General features: G+C 42.9%; 1 protein-coding gene across 1 annotated transcript in view; it reads left to right on the top strand.

The window, feature by feature from the left end:
* CHD6 (chromodomain helicase DNA binding protein 6) overlaps nt 1–19,397 on the top strand; it is a gene marked incomplete at its 3' end in the record, with an annotated part of 225,047 nt that overhangs the window by 93,128 nt on the left and 112,522 nt on the right. The window contains exons 3-4 of the mRNA XM_079719317.1: nt 2,806–3,326; nt 18,783–18,930. Coding sequence (XP_079575443.1) covers nt 2,806–3,326; nt 18,783–18,930 — 669 coding nt within the window. The remainder of the gene's footprint in view (nt 1–2,805; nt 3,327–18,782; nt 18,931–19,397) is intronic.

Below are 19,397 nucleotides of genomic sequence, written 5' to 3'. Positions count from 1 at the left end.
CTCTAAACCTCTAAATCTCTAAACAGATTATCTTATCTGTAAAATGAGGAGTGGACTAGACAACTCTCTAGGATTCCTGGGAATAGAATTGCTGGGATATCAGGTAGGTATGTGTTTAGTTTTATAAAGAACTATCTGACCTTTTCCTAAAAGGGTTGTGCACACCATCACATTTAACGTTTCTAACCAAATGTCATCATGCTGGTCTGGTGGCCTGGTTCCCTGACATGTCATGAAACACTCAACGAAACAAGCATTTGGCCGGAGGATTCAGACCCAGGCTTCTCTGCTCACTAGTTGTATGGCCTTGGGCACATCACTTAGCATCATAATCATTCATTTCTCCATATACAAAATAGGCAGCATGGTGCTAAGTTTATAGGGTTGTTGAAAAGATTAGAGATGTCATGAAACATGCTTTGCATAGTTCTGAGTATATCCATTCGATGTCTGTCCAGTAGCTGCTAGCTGCTGTTACTGTTATTGCCTAACGCTTGAATATCCAGTTACCACCACGCCTGCCTGAGCTACCTGCTCAGCTTTTTGGAGAGCCCCAAAAAGAGAGACCTTGACATGAGGTATGAGTTGAGGAGAGGGTCTCACTTTGACCTACAGAGTGCTGCCTTGATGGAATTAGGTCTTCAGTGTATTGTCTTTTAAAGCCTCTTTAATAAACAAACCTGTGTCTCTTTCTTTTTTAGTGTGTCCACCCTTGCACGATAAGCAAAAACTAATTCCTTGAGGGGCAAGTGTCCCTGGCACATAATTAAGTAACACCCCAGGGACGGTTATGCGGTCATAGGATCCCAGCTTTAACTGGGTGCCTGTTACCGTACTGTTGAGTTTCTTGCTTTCTTTTCTTTTCTCTCTTTCTTTCTCTTTCTTTTTTTTTTTTTTTGCAGTACGCGGGCCTCTCACTGCTGTGGCCTCTCCCGCTGCGGAGCACAGGCTCTGGATGCGCAGGCTCAGCGGCCATGGCTCACGGGCCCAGCGGCTCTGCGGCACGTGGGATCCTCCCGGACCGGGGCACGAACCCATGTTCCCTGCACCGGCAGGCGGACTCTCAACCACTGCGCCACCAGGGGAAGCCCTCTTTCTCTCTTTCTTTCTCTCTTTTTCTCTCTCTTTCTTTCTTTCTCTCTTTCTCTCTTCCTTGTTTCCTCCCTTCCTCCCTTCCTCCCTTCCTCCCTCCCTCCCTCCCTCCCTCCCTTCCTCCCTCCCTTCTTTTTTTGTCTTTTTATTGTGGTAGAAAACACATAATTATAAAATTTACCATCTAAACCATTTTCTTGTATTTTATTGATTTAAATTTCTTTTAAGTTTACTTAGCTCCTCTTTTTCCTAAGCCCTAAGCACTGAATCAGCAATGAGGTAGTCAAACTGAATTGTTTTCCCTTTTGTTCCCCCCCAAGTAGTGAGTCCTGCCAGAATGACCAGTTCCCTCTGGATTTAGGCTTGTTTATGACACTGGACTTTATTTATGATAAAAATCCAAAAGAATCCTCCTTTTCTTTCATCGTTTTCTCCTGGGATTCTCAGTGTTATGTTTGGGAGTATCAGACTATGAAAGGGAACTGGGAAGAACAGCAGGGAAATATGCAGCTGAGTTTTGCACTCCCTGTCAGCTCCAGGGTGGGCCAGGAAGCCTGAGCAGAGATTGGTAACCAGAACGCCAGAGAGAAACCACACCATCTGGCAAGTGTCTGCGCCCTTCCGCACAGGCCAGGCCCCTTGGTAAGAGAGCAAGCTACTCACAAATGGGGCTGGTCCTAAGCCATCATCCAAAGATGATTGTAACCATCTTCCTGGAAAGCCTTCTTGTCTCTCCCTAAGTTATTTCTTTGTTCCCTGAAACTAGCACCCACGTTATTATCAGATTATTGGCAACCCCAGCCTTGTTATGAAATGACAAATGTACTTTGTGTCACCAGGCCTGAAAACATGAGATATACCTTCTGCTTCCAAAGGGATGTTTCCTTAAAAGTTGTCATGTTAGGAGGCTTCACTTTTATTTGGTGGTGCTCCAGAACAGCTTTGAAATGTTCTTTTAGCGTTGGCCTTCAGCACCTATGACACTTTCTTTCTAAAGGCATGTATCACAGTAAAGCATCCTCCCATACGTTAGTTGGTTTTTGCAAGTGGTCAAAGGTTATCTGCTGCTGAGTTTGGTGACAGAGTTAGATGATCATACAGAAGAACACTACTTTTAGTTAAAAATAAAAGGTATAGTTTTGAATGATCCAGATGTTCTCATTGACAGTCAAACCAGGTGAATGTTAATGCTGCTTGATGATATGTGAGAGCAGAGATTTGGGGAAATAAAGCAACACGTTGAGGTTGACCCCACGTCCTTATCACCCTGGTGACATCACCTTTATTCATGAATACATTTGAACAGTGACTTGTATATCAGCATGATAAATGCCACTCGCGGTCAGAACAGTGTGCCTAGGATTCGTGTCTGCTAGCGAAATCTAAAGGTATTTTGTGGGAGACTGTTGTTGCCAGTTCTAGAAATGGAGTTTAAAAAGGTGTTTCAGATTTCTGCACGTAACATGGAAATCCTTCAGGTTTTTACATACAACTTACCTACATAATATACTAACAACTTAGTCCACAAGGGCAAAAACAAACATAATGTGTGTCCTGTTTGCCACTCTGTGCCCATGACCTAGCACGGGAGGAACTGCCACATCGCAGGCACTCAGGAGGTGTTGAACAAGTCCATGCATTCAAAGTTAATACCCCTGTTTGTGTGAAGCTGGCAGTGGAAGAGTAATATGCTTGTCTCTCTCTCTTTTGCAGTTGTCAAATTTAAAAGTTCTGAATCACTCCCCAATGTCTGATGCCTCCGTCAATTTTGACTACAAATCCCCCTCCCCGTTTGACCACAGCACTGATCAGGAGGACAGAACTGAAGATGTTGCCCGTCCCTGTCTGCCCCAGAAGGACCTGCACGCTGCTGAAGAGGACGCTGAGACCCTTTTCCCCAGGAAAGCGACATCCCATAACGGGATGGAGGACAGTGGAGGAGGAGGCACTGGCGTGAAGAAGAAACGGAAGAAAAAGGATCCAGGAGAGCAAGAAGGGGCAGCAAAGGGAAGCAAGGACAGGGAGCCCAAGCCAAAGAGGAAGCGTGAACCTAGAGAGCCAAAGGAGCCCAGGAAGGCCAAGGAGCCCAGGAAGGCCAAGGAGCCCAAGGAGCCCAAGCTGAAGGACGGGGCCAAGAAGGTGCGGAAGCCCCGGGAGGCCTCGGGCCCCAAGGAGGCCAAAGAGAAGAGGAGCGGCCCTGACTCTGCAGCCAGGACGAAGTCCAAGAAGGCCAGGTGCGTCCCTTTCTTCCCGTCACGAGCCCCGGGCTCTGCCTCCACAGAGAGGCTGGCCTTGGCCTTACTCCAGCCCCCCTGGACATGACTTCCCCACTTTCAGCCAAAGTAAACCACCTTCTCACCTCCTTAATTAGTACTGTGTCTGCAATTTCTTGCCATTCCCTTTGGATTAAGGAGAAGTGAAGTGTGTTAGCACACACAGGGTGTCAGGGAAGGGGAGTCACAGGTGTGATACGGGGAGGGCAGCGATTTGGGGAACGGCCGCCGTGTAGGCTGGCAGAGGAGCAGCTGTCAGGAGGGCGCACAGTGCTGGGGTCTGGGAGAGCCGTGGGTGCGCGCAGAGTTCCAGGCAGAAAAGGGCTGCCTGGCTCCCCTGGGCTGCGAGCTCTCTAGTGCAGGCCCACGCCTGGTCTGTTTCTCTCATTCGGTATCTAACACGATGCCTGACATGTCAGCAGGTGCTCAGGAAACCGTGAGTCATCGAGACCAGAGGAGACAGACCGTAGTGACCTGTAGAGAGAGCAGAGGGCGTGGGGACAGATTGGCTGCCGGGGTGATGTCGGGGGCCCTGGCTGTAGATCCTATCAGGATCCAACCATACACTTTATTCAGGGAGTTAAACATTTGTCATCTGTATACAAATGTAATGTTCGTCGTTTCGTCTCTTTCTAAATTCTTGGTGGAGAATATGATATTTCAACTTTTTGAGGACGTAGAAAATAAAAAATATATAACCTCTGTATATTTAAGGGGAATTTAAGGAATTTAAGTTTCTAAAGTGTAAGTGCAGAGGCAGAGTATAGACCGGGGCACCCATTAAAGATGCAGAGGTTGATGCAATTGCTAACAGAATATAAAGTAATGGGGCCATCAGACCTGTACAGGGTCAGGCATAAAGGAAGTCCATTTTAAAGAGAGAAAGCATTTTAGGTGGCGTGTGCTGCTACTCAGAAATTATTTTATGGTTCGATTCATTTTCAGAAGGACAGTTTTTGGGACCAGATGGATAATTTTCTAATCCAAGTTAAAACTGCCTTATAATATTCACTCCCTTCTGCCTGGCAGGGGATTCTACCTTTTGTTTATCATAGAGGCTTGGGTGGGATCCCAGGAATGTAGTTCACAGTGAATGGACATAAAATAACCTCACCAGAAGGTCAAAAGAAGTAGGTAAAATCAGGAGTCTGACTAACGAGCAACGCATGGGCCCTGTTTCCGGGTGAACCTCGTGCGCACACACTGATGTCTGATGTGGGTGGAGTGGAGTTTCTATCTTCTGCCAAAAACTTTCCAAATTATTTTGGAGAAGCTGAAGAGGTTCTTCAGTGTGGCAGCATGTGTGAAGAAGGAGATTCAGACGTGAGCTAGTGGAGTGACTTGCTTTGGTTATTACGGGAAACAGAAGAATCCTCAAGGATGGTGTTTTAGCATTAGGGCCGTTAGAGGAGGGTCTGACAGCTCTAATAAGGAGTTTGGTTTGTGTCTAGAGGCAGTAGAAAGTCATAGGTATCAGGGCTCACTTTAGCCATTGGTCTCTGGTGCTTACAATTTTATCAACTTCTTAAAGGAATTCGTATTTACTTTGTGTGGGATATGAAACAAGGTGACGGGTATACAGACATTGCCGTAGATTCCATTTGGGGGCAATGAGGAGGAGGCATTTCACAAACAAGGTTGGATGTCAAATGTATGCATAGCAATATTAAGGGAAATGATTTTGATCTAGTTAGGTTGTATAAAATATAAGTGCGTTGGAGAAGTGCTTCTGAGTCTGCCAACTTAGAAGACAGCAGAACCTCTTGAGGTTTAGAAATCCAGGAGAAACACTCTGAGAGGATGTTAACAGATAGGACTGGTTATCTCTTTGGGAATGTGGACAAGTTTCACGAGGCTTTCAACTTTCCTTGATTTGGGGGCTGTGTAAGACTGACCTGTTAACATCATGGAATTCTTCCATGTAGCCCAGATAGGGTTCTGGACTGGTGAGCCTTTCTTGTCTTTTATATATTTATAAAATTCCTTTGGCTCCTTTAATTTATGATCCCACTAGGCAGCAAAAGCAGTTCTAGTTCTGAAAGGACATTAGTTGATAAAAAAAAATATGTTGGTAATTAAGTCTTATTTTTTGTGCTCTTTGATTTACTCTCTTGCAGATTGGCTTAAGTACATGTTTTGGTTTGAGCCTTTATTGAGTAGCCCCTGGATAACACTCCATGGTTACAGATGATTCGCTGGATGCTTGGATTATTGGAGGAGCTTCACAGCTGATTTAAGGGCTTCTGGTCTTTTCCTGCTTCAGTCCATCTTGCCAGCTGCCACCTGGCTAATCTTTCTGAAGCCCTGCTGTTATCTTACTTATGTTTGTAGCTGGTGGTGGTGGTCAATCAAACCCCCTCTTCCCTCTCTCCTTTCCAGATCAGCTGGGAAATAGTCAACAGAGATGGAGATAGAGTTATCAGCTTTATTATTGATGGGCCAGATTGAGAACTTGCACTGGCTTGTGGCCAGAATCGGGCTTCCTGTTACTCAGTTGAATTTATCCACCAGAACTGCAGGCACGTCCCTGAAGCAGAGGGAGGACCCTGGGCCCTGGGTGCTTCATTCCTTTTCCCAAGTCTCACCCATAGGTCCCCAGTCAGAGAAGGTCAGGGAAGTGAGAGGAATTCTAAGAAGGGCCGAAAATATGTGTCCGGTATTGTTCCCTCCTTGGGACTGGGGAAGCCTGAAAACATGGAGGGCAGGGAGATGGGATTCCCTCTAACAATTATACCTGCTTAGATACTTCTGATTGTTCCTACTTCCTCCAGGACAAAATCCAGACTCCTTCTTTTTTCTGTTATCCAAACCCTTTGGGGTCTGACCTCTCCCTGCCTCCTGGTCTCTGGCAGCAGACCTGGCGGGCTAGATGCATCTCCTTAGGCCTTAAATAAGGTACTTGGCTCCCCCTCCCCTGGATCGCTCTTCTCCAGCTTGATGCCCTTTGTCCTCCTCTCAGACTCCCAAGCCCTTCCCGTTCTTCAGCTCTGAGTGCACGTCCCACCCGGTTCCTCCACAGAGCTCCCACACCCTGTGCTAGCATGTCCCCTCTGAATTTCCACAGCCCTTGGGGCCTCACTTATATCACAAATCAAAGACTTTTAGACCTTGAAGAATAAAAGAGATCTAGTCCAGCCCTGCTGCATGCAGCCAGGGAAACAGACCCACAAAGAAGTGACTTGTTTGCAAGGGTGTGTCATAAACGCAGACCTCCTGATTCCCAGTCTTATACACTAACCTCTGCAATAGGCTGTCTCTCAGTCATAAACCAGTATTTTCTTGTATGTATGACCTGTCTCCTCAACAGAAGTGAAGTGCCTGAGGTCAGGACCACCGTGCTTTGTGTCTTTTATGTCCCTGGGGTTGATCAACAGGTTTGTTGGTTGTTGGACACATAGAAGGGGTGTGTGAGTGTGTGTGTGTGTGTGTGTGTGTGTGTATGGTTTATATATTATTTTAAAATATTTTATATATATAATTTGTTTTCTTAGAACAAATGGATAGAGCTCTTCTCCCTGAAAATGAGATTCATATAAGATCCCATTGTTAAATAACAGTAGGTGGTTATAATGAAATATTTTATTCTTATAAATTTTATAATTTTAGAAATGAAAACTTCAAGGTAACTTGTCCAGGGCACCAAGCTAATGAGCAGCACTGTCAGGATTTGGCTCCAGCCTCACCTGACTATAAAACCCACTTTTTTTTTTTTTTTTTTTGCGGTACGCGGGCCTCTCACTGTTGTGGCCTCTCCCGTTGCGGAGCACAGGCTCTGGACATGCAGGCTCAGCGGCCATGGCTCACGGGCCCAGCCACTCCACGGCATGTGGGATCTTCCCGGACCGGGGCACAAACCCGTGTCCCCTGCATCGGCAGGCAGACTCCCAACCACTGCGCCACCAGGGAAGCCCAAAACCCACTTTTTTCTCCACCACTTTGCGCCTCTTTTCACTTTGCTAGGGAAGGTCAGGAATGGATAACAGTGAGACGATTCCAGTGTCAGAGAAATTGGTTTTTTATTTGTAGAAAACGGCCCCTCTTCTACAGGATTTTAGTTTGCACACTCCATAGGATCCTCTCAAGGACTAAGATGGCCCCAGCTTTTTCCTATACTGTTTCTCTTTGCATTTGAGGCAGCAAATAGATAATTGAACACAGTTCCCCTCCTAAACAGATGACAGAGTCTAGCAGATGTTCCTTTTCAGATATTAGTAGTGACAAATATCCACTTACTGCTTAGCGGATAAAAACACTCAAGTAGGAGAAGCCTTTAAAAAAAACAAAAACAAAAACAAAACTACCCTCTCTTATGGGGATATATGTATATGTATAGCTGATTTACTTTGTTATAAAGCAGAAACTAACACACCATTGTAAAGCAGTTATACTCCAATAAAAATGTTAAAAAAAAAAAAACAAAACTACCCTCTCTGCCTTTCCCTCCAAACTATCTTGGAGTATGAGCCTAGCTCACTCCTTTATTATATAAAAAGCAAGAAGGCTCCTCCAGGAAGCCAAGTTAGGCTCTCTGTCATTTCCCTGACTCTGAAATTTAAAATTCACAAGTATAGTTTATTTGCTTTTACTCCTTTTTAATTATAGTACCTTTTCCTGAAGAGGATGGGGCCACTGGCATAAGAAGATATACACTAATACACGTACACCTACAAACACATGCACAGACCTGTACATATGTGGACACCCACGGCCCGCATAGCTGCAGCAAGGGGCTCAGAGAGGAAGGCAGGCCTCAGGTTTGCGAGGTCAGGTAATGTTGATTAGGGCTTTGGGAAAATGCTTTGAGATTAGAAAAGCACTGGGCCAGTTCCTCAGGGAAGTCAAATTTTTACCAGTTGAGAACATTATGTGACGTAGTGGATACTGTCCTTGACAGTTTTTTACGTCAAATGCTTCTATGTGCCTGTGAATTGCATATTTCTTTTTTGAAATGGCCTTTAGTAAAAGTCAGCTTCATGGCATTAAAGCACGGCTTGGTGAGCAGGAAAGATGGGCTATTCCAGTGTGCGTGAGGGCGTCAGGAGGTAGGTCAGTGGCCCTTTGGGTTGCCCTCTCAAACCGGGAGCCAGGCGCTCTGACTGAGCTGGAGGTTGCCTTTGTAAGCCAGGGTCTTGAGTGTTGGTGTCCATGTTGCTGGTTGAGGGCAGAGCATAAGTTTTGGAATTTCCACACGTCAGAATGGTTTATGTTTTCTCTCAAAGTCAAGAAGTGAATCAGTGTGCTGGCCCAAGTGGAGGGCTATCTAACATCTGCTAGGAATGAAAAAACCAAAACGATGAAAAGAAATGAATGGTCTCATTAGCCCCAACTTCTGTGCCTCAGCTTTTTACCCCCATTTGTTTGGGTTTGTCAACCCAGAGCAGATCTTCCTCCCAAATTCGGTGGGTTTGATAACATCCTGGTAGGAAGGTTTTACGTTTTCTGATTTTTTTTCTTTGAGGGCTGCTTCTAGAAAGGTAAGCCCCAAACCTGATTATATCAGTTTGAGCAGCGAGTCAGCTGATAACTGTGTTGCAGGAGGGGTAATAAAATTCACCCAGTTGAGCTCCGCCTCACTGTTCGAAGGTCAATCACCTGTCTTTGTTCAGCATGCAGATCTTTATGGAGGCTCAAGAGTGTCCGTTGACAAGATTCTTTCTGTTGGGAGACTTTTTATATTCTGATCATTTATTAGAAGAAAGAAGACAAATATAAAGACATGAATGAGTTCTGAGTAGAGACCCTCTGCTTGGAACCCACTGGGCTTTCTGTTAAGTAGGGAAGAAATCTAAATGTTAATGTCAGAGACCCACCTCTAAAGCTTTGGACTAAGTCACCATTCCTGTTTTTCTAAGAGCTCCTGGAGTGCTTACTCTGTAATTCCCAGGGCTTTCTGAATTAGGGTCTGGTGAATAGTAGACCTTTACTCAGTCTGTAAGGAAACAGTTACTTAAACAAAAATGCTTGACGAATACCTTCTCACTTATTTATCTAGTATGTATTTATTGCCTCCTGTGTGCCTTGTTTTGTTTATAAGTACTTTTATTGGGAATGGGATAGTGGAGGAAGGAAGGTATCACAGGGGTGATACCAAGGCTCATCTGTGAGCCTTGTTATTGGGGAACTTTCTCAAGTTAGAGAAACAGCCTTGCAAGTGTTCCAAAAATAGGCAAAAATACAAACAAATGAAAGAACCTAGTATAAGTGTGTATAGAATTAGCTGAAAGGATTGAGAGGATTAAGAGTATTTAGGGAGTTCCCTGGTGGCTTAGTGGTTAAGATTCTGGGCTTTCACTGCCGTGGCCTGGGTTCTATCCCTGATCAGGGAACTGAGCTCCCACAAGCCACCTGGTGCGGCCAAGAGAAAAAAAAAACAAAAAATAGAGTCTTTCAGTTCTGGTCTAGGGAGTTCCTTAAAAGAGGTGAGTATTGAGCTAGTTATTAAAGGAATTAATAGGTGAGAAAAGACTTAAAGCAAAATGGTATTGAAATAAATGTTCTTTGCAGGATTTCCAGTTTTAAAACGGTAGGCCGAGCATACATTTATTTTCCCTTCTTCGTCAGATCTTTAATGAAGTGACAGGAAGAACAGAAGGGAATAAATTCTTCGAAGATAAAAGATGTTATGAATTTCTGGATGAGGGAGGCCCATAGTATCATACTGATGGGTGAATACTATGGAGGGAGTCCCAGCTCAGAGCACATGCAGGAGGTATGTCTGTAGCAGAGGTAGAAGTGCTTCCTCCTCACAATGGCCCTGGCAGCCCTGGAGAAGGGCCAGAACTGGAGGTGGCTGATCAAGGGACTATCGGCAGAGTAGCTGCATGATTTGTCAGCTCCAGGCTGAAGTTAGACAATTACTCTAAAGATATTGAGCAGTTTGCTCTGGAAGAGGGTCTAGGCTCCAAGTGGAGACTGACATCCACAACAAGGGGGCACAGGAGCCCAGGCTTCTCTGCCTTTCCCTGCCCATACCCCTAAAAGGGAGAGAAAGGGGCAGCCACCTGTGCATGCAGAGTCCCAGGCCAGGCCTCCCATTCAGGGCTGAGGCTTGTTGGAGAAAGTGACTTACTCAGCAGCAGAGAGCCTCATCAGCCACCTGCATTATCAACCTCGTTCATTTTAAATAGGAATAGTTCACCAAAGATCCCGAGACCATAGAGGAAAAGCAGCAAAGAAGCAGGAAAAAGAGGAATGACCAGGACAACTGTCCTCAGAAGAAACCATTCAAGGAAAAGGACTTGTAAAGATTTTAAGTTAGTATCCTCAGATTCAAGATGATGTCTTGTCTGCAAACAGGAATGGGTTATCACGAAAAAGGAACAGAAAACAAGAAAGAACTAATACAAATTTAAAACACGGTAGCCTAAACTAAAAGAATTCATCAAAAAACTTGAGTAGAGTAATAGGGGAGATAATATGAGGTCTAAACTCATCAACTTTTGGATCAGGATGTGAGTGGCTATTGCTTAGTGTTGATAAAGAACTAGAGGCATGAACATATTTGGCGTTAGAGAGGTATCAGTCAAAAGCAAATCTCCCTGGAAAGTGGGATTTGGTGATTGTATGTTTCATTTGAAGCCCCTCTACATTAAAAGAAAATTATTTTCATTTGCTTTTAATCACTTTTAATAAGATTATCTGTTAAAACTCTGCTTTTTTCATCTTATAAGTATGTAATGTTTTTGTTTCATTTTTTACTATGATAATGTCACAAACTTGTATAATCTTTGTTTTGATGGTGCTAATGATATGATTAAAGAGATTGAGGACAAGGAGATACAGTTCACATTTTGTCTACAGGTGACTATATCTGCACCCAAACCATTTGTTTTGGGTATGTGTTTTTCTTTTAACCAATATCTATTTTTTAAAATATTTGTTTATTTATTTTGGCTGTGCCGGGTCTTAGTTGCAGCACACGGGATCTTCGTTGCAGCACGCGGGATCTTTTAGTGGCAGCATGCGGACTTCTTAGTTGTGGCATGCAGCCTTCTTAGTTGCAGCACACAAACTCTTAGTTGCGGCACATGTGCGAGATCTAGTTCCCCGACCAGGGATCCAATCAGGGCCCTCTGCGTTGGGAGCGCGGCATCTTACCCACTGGACCACCAGGGAAGTCTCTTAACCAATATCTTAAAAAACCTGTGCTCAACTCAGCTCTCTCTATATAGACCAAACGAATATGGGCATTAAGTAAAAGTTGGATTAAGTGTGCAAATGAGCGCTCTGGGCTAATGTCCACGTTTTCAGTGCTGTACTTCCGGGAAGAGGATCAGAGCCCTGTGGCAAGGCCTGGGTCGGGAGCTTTTCTGGAGAGTTGTTCCTCGAGTTGGGCAGTGGATCCCGGGCTGGACTCCCCAGGTGCGTGCACATCTGCGGAGGCAGTAATTGGCATTCTGAGCTGTTTTCAGTCATCCTGAATTTGGGGGTAAAGGCAACTCACTGTGGCAGTAACTGATTGTTTCCTGCTAAGACTTCGATGGACATTTTGTAAGATTTAATTTTAAAATGGGAAGGTGAGTCATTTTGAAATAATGCACTTGGTTTGGTAGATTAAAATTTTTCAATAGCTGGAATCCATGGGGGCAAAGTAATAAAAGACTCATTGCAGTGAGTCTCGTACAGTGTTGTGACACATACCCAGACTTTACTACTCATACTCAGATCCAGCACTCCGTTTCTCTCAGTTCTAGCAAAGAAAGCTGGAGGTTGGGAACTGGAGATAGAGCTAGGAGGAAAGTTGAAGAAGTCTGTCTGTCTAGTGATTTAATAGTACAGTTCTGTATATGGAAGGCAAAAAAAGGTATTTATTTTCCTAATGCAACTGCAGAAAGTAAAGATGTATAAAATCTTGGCTAATGAAGTTGTGTAGGAGACAGGGTGAGAGGGCTTTGGGGCCGAGGCCTACTAATAAACTGTTAATTGGTTATTCCCGACAGTTGTCCTGAATGAATGGTATAGTTTATATGTTGGAAATTTCTTGCATATCATAAATACTTGATAGATGCTTCTTTAAAGCGGATATATGGATATATGTTTTATTATAAAATCAATTTGGGTTTTGTTACTGAAAGAGGGACTTTGAGCCTCTAAAATCTTGTCTGCCATTTTTTTCTGTCTTCTAAGTTAGTTTGTTCTAACTCTGAAAGCTGGAAAAACGAGGATTATAAAAATTACACTGCTTCGATCCAGCCTCAAGTGCCATTAAATGGTGAGATTATTCGGCCTTTGTATTATTTAGAACTCTCTTGGTTACAAGTGACATAAACCCAACTTGAATTAAGTTAAAGAAAAAATAATAACAAGTGAGTTCAGTGGTTTTAAGGAATCAGAACCAGGGGCTATACCACTGAGGATTCCACCGAGATCTTTGTCTCCCGCCTTTCTGCATCTCTTTGAGTGTCAGCTCCATCCTTGACAATTGCTTTCCTTCTCAAGGTTGAACTGTGCCTGCCTGTAACTGTGGGCTCATAAGCTTAACAGCCTTGTAACCTAGGAGGAAAGAGATTTCATTTTCCTGCCCACTCCTACCAAAAATTAATCTTTTTTTTTTTTTAAGGAAGGAGTCCCAGGTTCGCCTCTCTGGGTCATGTGTCCATCACTGTGGTAAAAGAACTAGGATACCATAGCCCATCCTGACCTTCTGTTCACCGTCGTGGTTTGGGGGGATCAGTACTGACTATTAGCAAAAAGATGCTGAACAAACAGTATCCACCTCAGCCGTGGAATAGATATATATCAGAATAATTTATATTTATATATATTTATATGTTTTTTTCCTCCACCATTTGAGAGTGAGTTGCAAATATCATGCCTTTTTATCCCTAAATACTCCAGTATATCCTTCCTAGGAGTAAGACCATTTTCTTATGTGTAACCATTTGTCTAGTTACTGCTGTTGTTTATGTACAACTAATATGCAATCTGTGGAAAGACACTGTAAGATCATGCAAATATCCTGTTCCTCTTCAAATTGCTCTCCCCCCAGATTTAGCATTCCTCAATGATTCTGGACTGTATATATCTTTACGACAGTGGTTACAAAATGATTTTCCAACTCCACCGATTCCTCTCCATTTACTGTTTGTATTCTGTAAGCAAGAGCTTTCCTTTCTCCCTCATTTATTCATTATTTATCTGTCTATCTGTCATTGGAATGGATTCCTATTGTTTTCAGTGGCTTATAATTCATTACTGACCTTGATTACTTTGGTGCTCAAATGGCCCCAGTTGTAACCGTGAGCTCTTTAAACTGACTCCTGTGCCTTTTTGACGTGCTGCCTTAATTTTGTTGAGCACTCCCTTTACTCTCTGACAAAACAAGATGTTTCAGGCTGATCTTATAACTTCCCTGTCTTGGAATCAGCCATTTTTGTGAGGAACTTTGGTATCAGAAACCAAAATCTGAGTGCTATGTGTGCACATTGCTTTTGGAGTATCTTTGCTTTTCAGCTCTTGCAGTTGTCAAAGCTAGGGAAAAAATACACAAGACATACACATGTACATATACGTACATGCACATATGTACACACCTGTGTGCACACAATATATTCATAATGCATATGTACCCATTTATATGCATGTGTTCATAGAGATACTTATTTTAGAAAACATGTGATTACACTGAGGCCTCCAGTTTAGATTCATCCCACAATATCTTCCTTGCCTTACACCATTTCATATTTATGTCTTCCCATTTCTTGGGTGAGAACCACAGCTCCTAACACCAACACATTTACTCTTTTGTTTAATCCTATACCACAACTAAAATGGTTTCAGAATTGCTTCACCTATACACCTACCAAAGAGAGTTCAGGATATGTTTGCTGTTCTCCCTACTTCTCCCAAAAGCTGGAAGTATATAGTCAGATATTGTGTTTATAAATTAATGAGTTTTTTTTTCCATCTGTTCAGTGTGGTTATGTTATTCATTTGAAATACTTAGATTCATTTATTTCAGCTTGTTTTCATCTTTCATTTTTAAATTTTTTGATATGTAACATGCTTCCAAAAGTCAGATTTTATATAAAAAGATAGAGAAATGTCACTCCTTCCACCCCATTCCCTCCACTTATCCCTTGTGGATAATCATTGTTTTTTGGTTTATCCTCTTTGTGTTTCTTTCTGTAAAGTAAGTAGATATATGCAAGTTTTCTTACTTCCTCTTTATTCTTTCACAAAAAGTAGCATATTACTATACTCTTTTGCACGTTGCTTTTTTCACTTAACAATGTATCTTAGAAATCATTCCATATTAGTTTACAGAATTCTTAATTGTTTTTACAGCTACATAGTACTCCTTTGTATGTATCCTCACTTATTCAGCACTAATGTTTGGACATTTAAGTCTTTTTTGTTATTTTGAAATTACCAGATAATGCTGAATAACCACGTGCATATATTTTTTCATATTGTTGGAGGTGTATCTGTAGAGTATATTCCTATAAATGGAATTGTTGGATCAAAGGGTGCACACATACATACATACATACATAGTTTTGTTACATATTATTTGACCACTATTTTTGAAGAACGTAGAACTTCGAGGAGCAAACAAAACATTCATGGGGGGCTTCCCTGGTGGCGCAGTGGTTGAAAGTCCGCCTGCCAATGCAGGGGACACGGGTTCGTACCCCGGTCCGGGAAGATCCCACATGCCGTGGAGTGGCTGGGCCCGTGAGCCATGGCCACTGAGCCTGCGCATCCGGAGACTGTGCTCCGTAACGGGAGAGGCCACAACAATGAGAGGCCCGCGTATGGCGAAAAAAAAAAAAAAAAAATTCATGGACCAAATGCATCTGTATGTATAGCAATGTGGAGGTTAAAATGTCTTCATTTGATAAAATTCAAGTATAACGTTTTCAAAGCTTATTCCAAAGATGGGAAAAACACATTTCACCTAGTCTTCCTGGAGGATGAATTCAGGTGATACTTTCTTGATGTCCTATTTGAAAATCCCATTTATAAGCTTATAAGAAATCTTTTCTTCCTGATATTTGTCTTTATCAGAAGAGCTCCAGGAAGAATTTTTGGAACTCAAAATCGATTCTGTTGTTAAAGGTAACCTCCAGGAAATCACTTTGAAGATTTCCCAGGTAGAGTATCTTCTTGCTTACCCCCAGATAGGTAAGCAGGTGTCTCCAGACATTTTCCAGTTTTACTGACATATATTTAAGAAGTTTCCCTCCACTCCACCCCACCCTCAGCTTCTGGCTAGGAAGTCTTGTGGTGCCCCAGGCTGGACTTTGGAGATGCCTGACTACAGTTCCTCCTTACTTTCATCATTTAATTTGTTCCTGAAAGCATGGAAGGCAAATATATACAAGCCTTGTTGTAAGGTTTAATATTTTGAGGAGGTTCTGTGACTTCCCCGGTGGTCCAATGGTAAAGAATCTGCCTTCCAGTGCAGGGGATGTGGGTTTGATCCCTGGTCAGGGAACTAAGATCCCACATGCCGTGGGGCAACTAAGCCCACGTGCTACAACTACTGAGCCTGCGCACCATAAACTACAGAGCCCACGCACTCTGGAGCCCGTGTGCCACAAGTAGAGAAGAGAAAACCTGCAGGCCACAACTAGAGAGGAGCCTGGGCACCGCAACAAAAGATCCCGCATGCCATAACCAAGACCCAACACAGCCAAAAAATAAAAATAAATAAATAAATTCCTTTAAAAAGAATATTTTGAGGAGGTTCTATTCCTTAATTGTGTCTTGAGCTTGGTTTAGTTTTCAGTGGGATATTTCACAATGAAGCATGTTTCTAGCCCATCTATATACAAATATTTAAAATGAAGATTAAACATATACAGACAAAGTTTTCCAATGTGAAGTTATATTTAGTAGATAGATAAAATTGATTTCAGATGTTGGGAGAAGGATTTAGGATTTTACAGAAGATTAAATGGGGTTCTGAGCACGTGATCATTATGGTGACTTTCGGTATATTAGCTGTCTTTAAATGTGTGTCCAAAAAATTAAGCACAAACCTTCTTTTGTTAAGAGAACCAACTATGGATTTATGAATTTTTCTGTATATTTGGGTCACTGGAATGTTTTGTTAACAATTCTTTTGGTCATAATTTTGAGATTCAAATAAGATTAAAGCAGATTTGAAGTTTTTGCATTTATTGAAAGGGAGCCTGGGGTTTTAAAAAAAAAAAAAAAAAGGAGCCAGGAAACATGATATGGTATAAACAGTGACAGGCTGTGAGTCACATGAGCTGAGCGCAGGCCTCTGCTCGGCTGCTAACTTTGGGGCCTTTGTTGCTTTTAAACCTGTTTCTTTATGTGGAATATGAAGCTCATCTGCCCTGGCTCCCTCATGGAACCGTGGTTGTAACAGTTCAATGAGACAGAAGCACATAAGGGCTTTGTAGAGTGTAAATTGCTATGTAATTTTCTTAGTGAGAAGCCATGTAACATGAGATAAATATTCCTGTGAAAATTTGGCATCTTTTTAAACTGTTTCACCTGAGTCTCCTGTCCTGAAACTGATAAGAAGTACTCTTTTCCCTGGCTTGAGAGCACAGGTCTCTTGTTAAAATGTACAGTTCTCTAAAATGGCAGGATCCCTTGAGTTTCATTTCCTCAAAAAAATTTTCATAAAGAACTTTGCTGATAGGGAAGCCAGTCTTCAGCCTAGGGAATCGAGGGTGGGCTGGGTCTGCACTCATGTGATGGGTGCTCGCCATTGTCGCTGGGTGCTATCCCGCTACGGGTTCATCCCATTGGATCTCCCTTCTCTGAACAAGGCCGGTGGTGTCCCTGTCTTCCCCCACACTTTCCAGTAACTCACCTGATGGGAAATACCAGTAATCCTGGCTCTTCCTCCTTCTCCACATTCTGCCAAGACTTACTGGTACTACTTCTGCTGGATCTTTCAAATCCTTTTCACTGATGAGTTTTCATTGAGCACATCTCGCCTAGGTCTTCATTCCCTCTTGCCCGGGCTTGCCATCATGTGCTTTTCACACAGGGTGAGTCTCAGCTCTCTATCCTCGTGTTCTCCTGGTTTCTTTCCAGCTCCATCACTTAGGGCTTCTGTTCACCTGCCCTGTCATCCAGCCACACAGGCTATCTTTTATTAAACGTGCCTTTAACACTCTTCCATTCCCCAAGAATGCCATGGTGGTTACGAGCGTGCCTGGTTTAAATACTTTCTCTACCATTTACTAGCCATGTGACCCTGGAAATCTTAACTCACTGTGCCTCTTGATAAAATTAAGATGATAATACTATCTGCCTTATAAGGTTGTTGTGAAGAGTAAAGGAGATAATCCGTGTAAAGGATTAGAGAACGGTGCCTACATGTAGTAGGTGTTATATATGAATTAGCTGTAATTGTTATTATTCCTGTTTTTCTATCAAAATTCTGTGTATATCTCTGCTCAGATGTGTTTTCCCACATCTCCCTGATGACACGTCATCGTATCTATCCATTGATGAATCCATCCATCTATCCAGTAAATTTTGAATACTTAGTATGTTTTAGGTATAAGACTGCTCACTGTGAGGAATACAAAACTTAATCAAGTGCATACTCTCTGTCCTCAGGGAGCTTAGAGTCTGATAGGACAGCTCAGAGAAGTGTAAAATATTCATCCATTCAGCAAATGTTGATCGAGCCACTGCAGAGGATCCCAGGTCCTCTATGGTCCTGAGCCTGGTGTCACGTGTAATGACTAACTTTGGTGAAAGATTAAAGTTTGAATACCTTATGCAAAGCACAGTTGAGGCGCTTGGGAGTGTAGAAAAGAGATTTTATCAGCCAGCAGGGCCCGAAAAGGCTTATTAGAGATGTTGCCATCTTAGTAGGGCCTTTCAGGGTGGATGGACTTTGCCCATTTCCACCTCTCTCAGGAAGCATCCATCTGCTGCATTGGGCTATAGCTCTAGGTGGTCTGTAGGAATTCTGTCATTACAACCTCCTCAGGGGCTGGGCAGTGTTGTCTTCAGTTTTGAGCTCCTAGTACTCACTCCAAGTTCGTACGCATAGACCATTCTCAATAGAGGGTGATGACAGATTAGGGAGATGTCTCTTTGCATGTAACTTAAAGGGAGATTGGAAGTGGATGATTCTCAATATCTGTGAAGCAATTAAACTTCCTAGAGAAGACATTTATGTGAAACTGAAAGTGAGGTTTTTTGGAGATGTTCATATTATTTTATTTCTTATCACGTTAATCATATCTATAGTAGTCATGATAGGGGGTGTAAAAAAAGTGAATTTTGCATCAACCTGTGTAGATATTTCTTCCCATATTTCTGCAAATTTCTGGGAAGAAACTCTTGTAGATTTTCCATTAAAGCTTATCCTGGCCCAAGATTTCCAGGATGTGCTATCATAACTGTAATCACATGAGAAATCTTAGTTTTAAAAACTGCCCAACAGTTTTAATTCTGAATTTCTCCTTGTAGCAAGGAGCAAGGACCAACCCCAGTGGAGAAAAAGAAGAAAGGAAAAAGGAAAAGTGAAACCACAGTGGAGAGTTTAGAGCTGGATCAGGGCCTGCCGAACCCATCCCTGCGGAGTCCTGAGGAGTCCACTGAATCTGCAGACAGCCAGGTACAGCTGTGCCCGGAAGCCCTGGTGGGCGTTACGGCTGCCGGGCGGGGTCTTGCTGACACTGATCCTGTTGCTCCTCTCTCCCTGTCTCCAGCCTGCATCTCTCGCACAGAGACCTGGGCTGGGCTTTCATTGTTTTAGTGGGTGACCACAGGCTTTTCTTTAGTATCCTGGTCCTTATACTAATAATCTCCCAGTTTTTTAGTGGTGTTTGCTTCCTTCTTGCAAAGCAGCATGATATTAGGCCACAGTAAGCGTGAACGTGGAAAGTGGAATTGTGATCCAAACTAGGTAAGGCTCAGAGGGCCTGTTTTGCTGTGTAGGTAATACATTTAGGGCTCAGCGTGCTTGGCCAGTCTACACAAGGACACTTTCATAATCCCAGATGCTGGAAAAGTCAGGGATGGATTCATTTTGCCAAGATGTTAAGGAAACATGGAAACAAGGAGTTGCCCACCTAAGTGAGA

This window comes from Hyperoodon ampullatus (assembly GCF_949752795.1).
Source record: "Hyperoodon ampullatus genome assembly, chromosome: 14".
In the NCBI taxonomy this organism is placed as follows: Eukaryota; Metazoa; Chordata; class Mammalia; order Artiodactyla; family Ziphiidae; genus Hyperoodon; species Hyperoodon ampullatus.
Note: the sequence above shows the minus strand (reverse complement) of the source record. Positions and strands in the feature narration are given on the sequence as shown.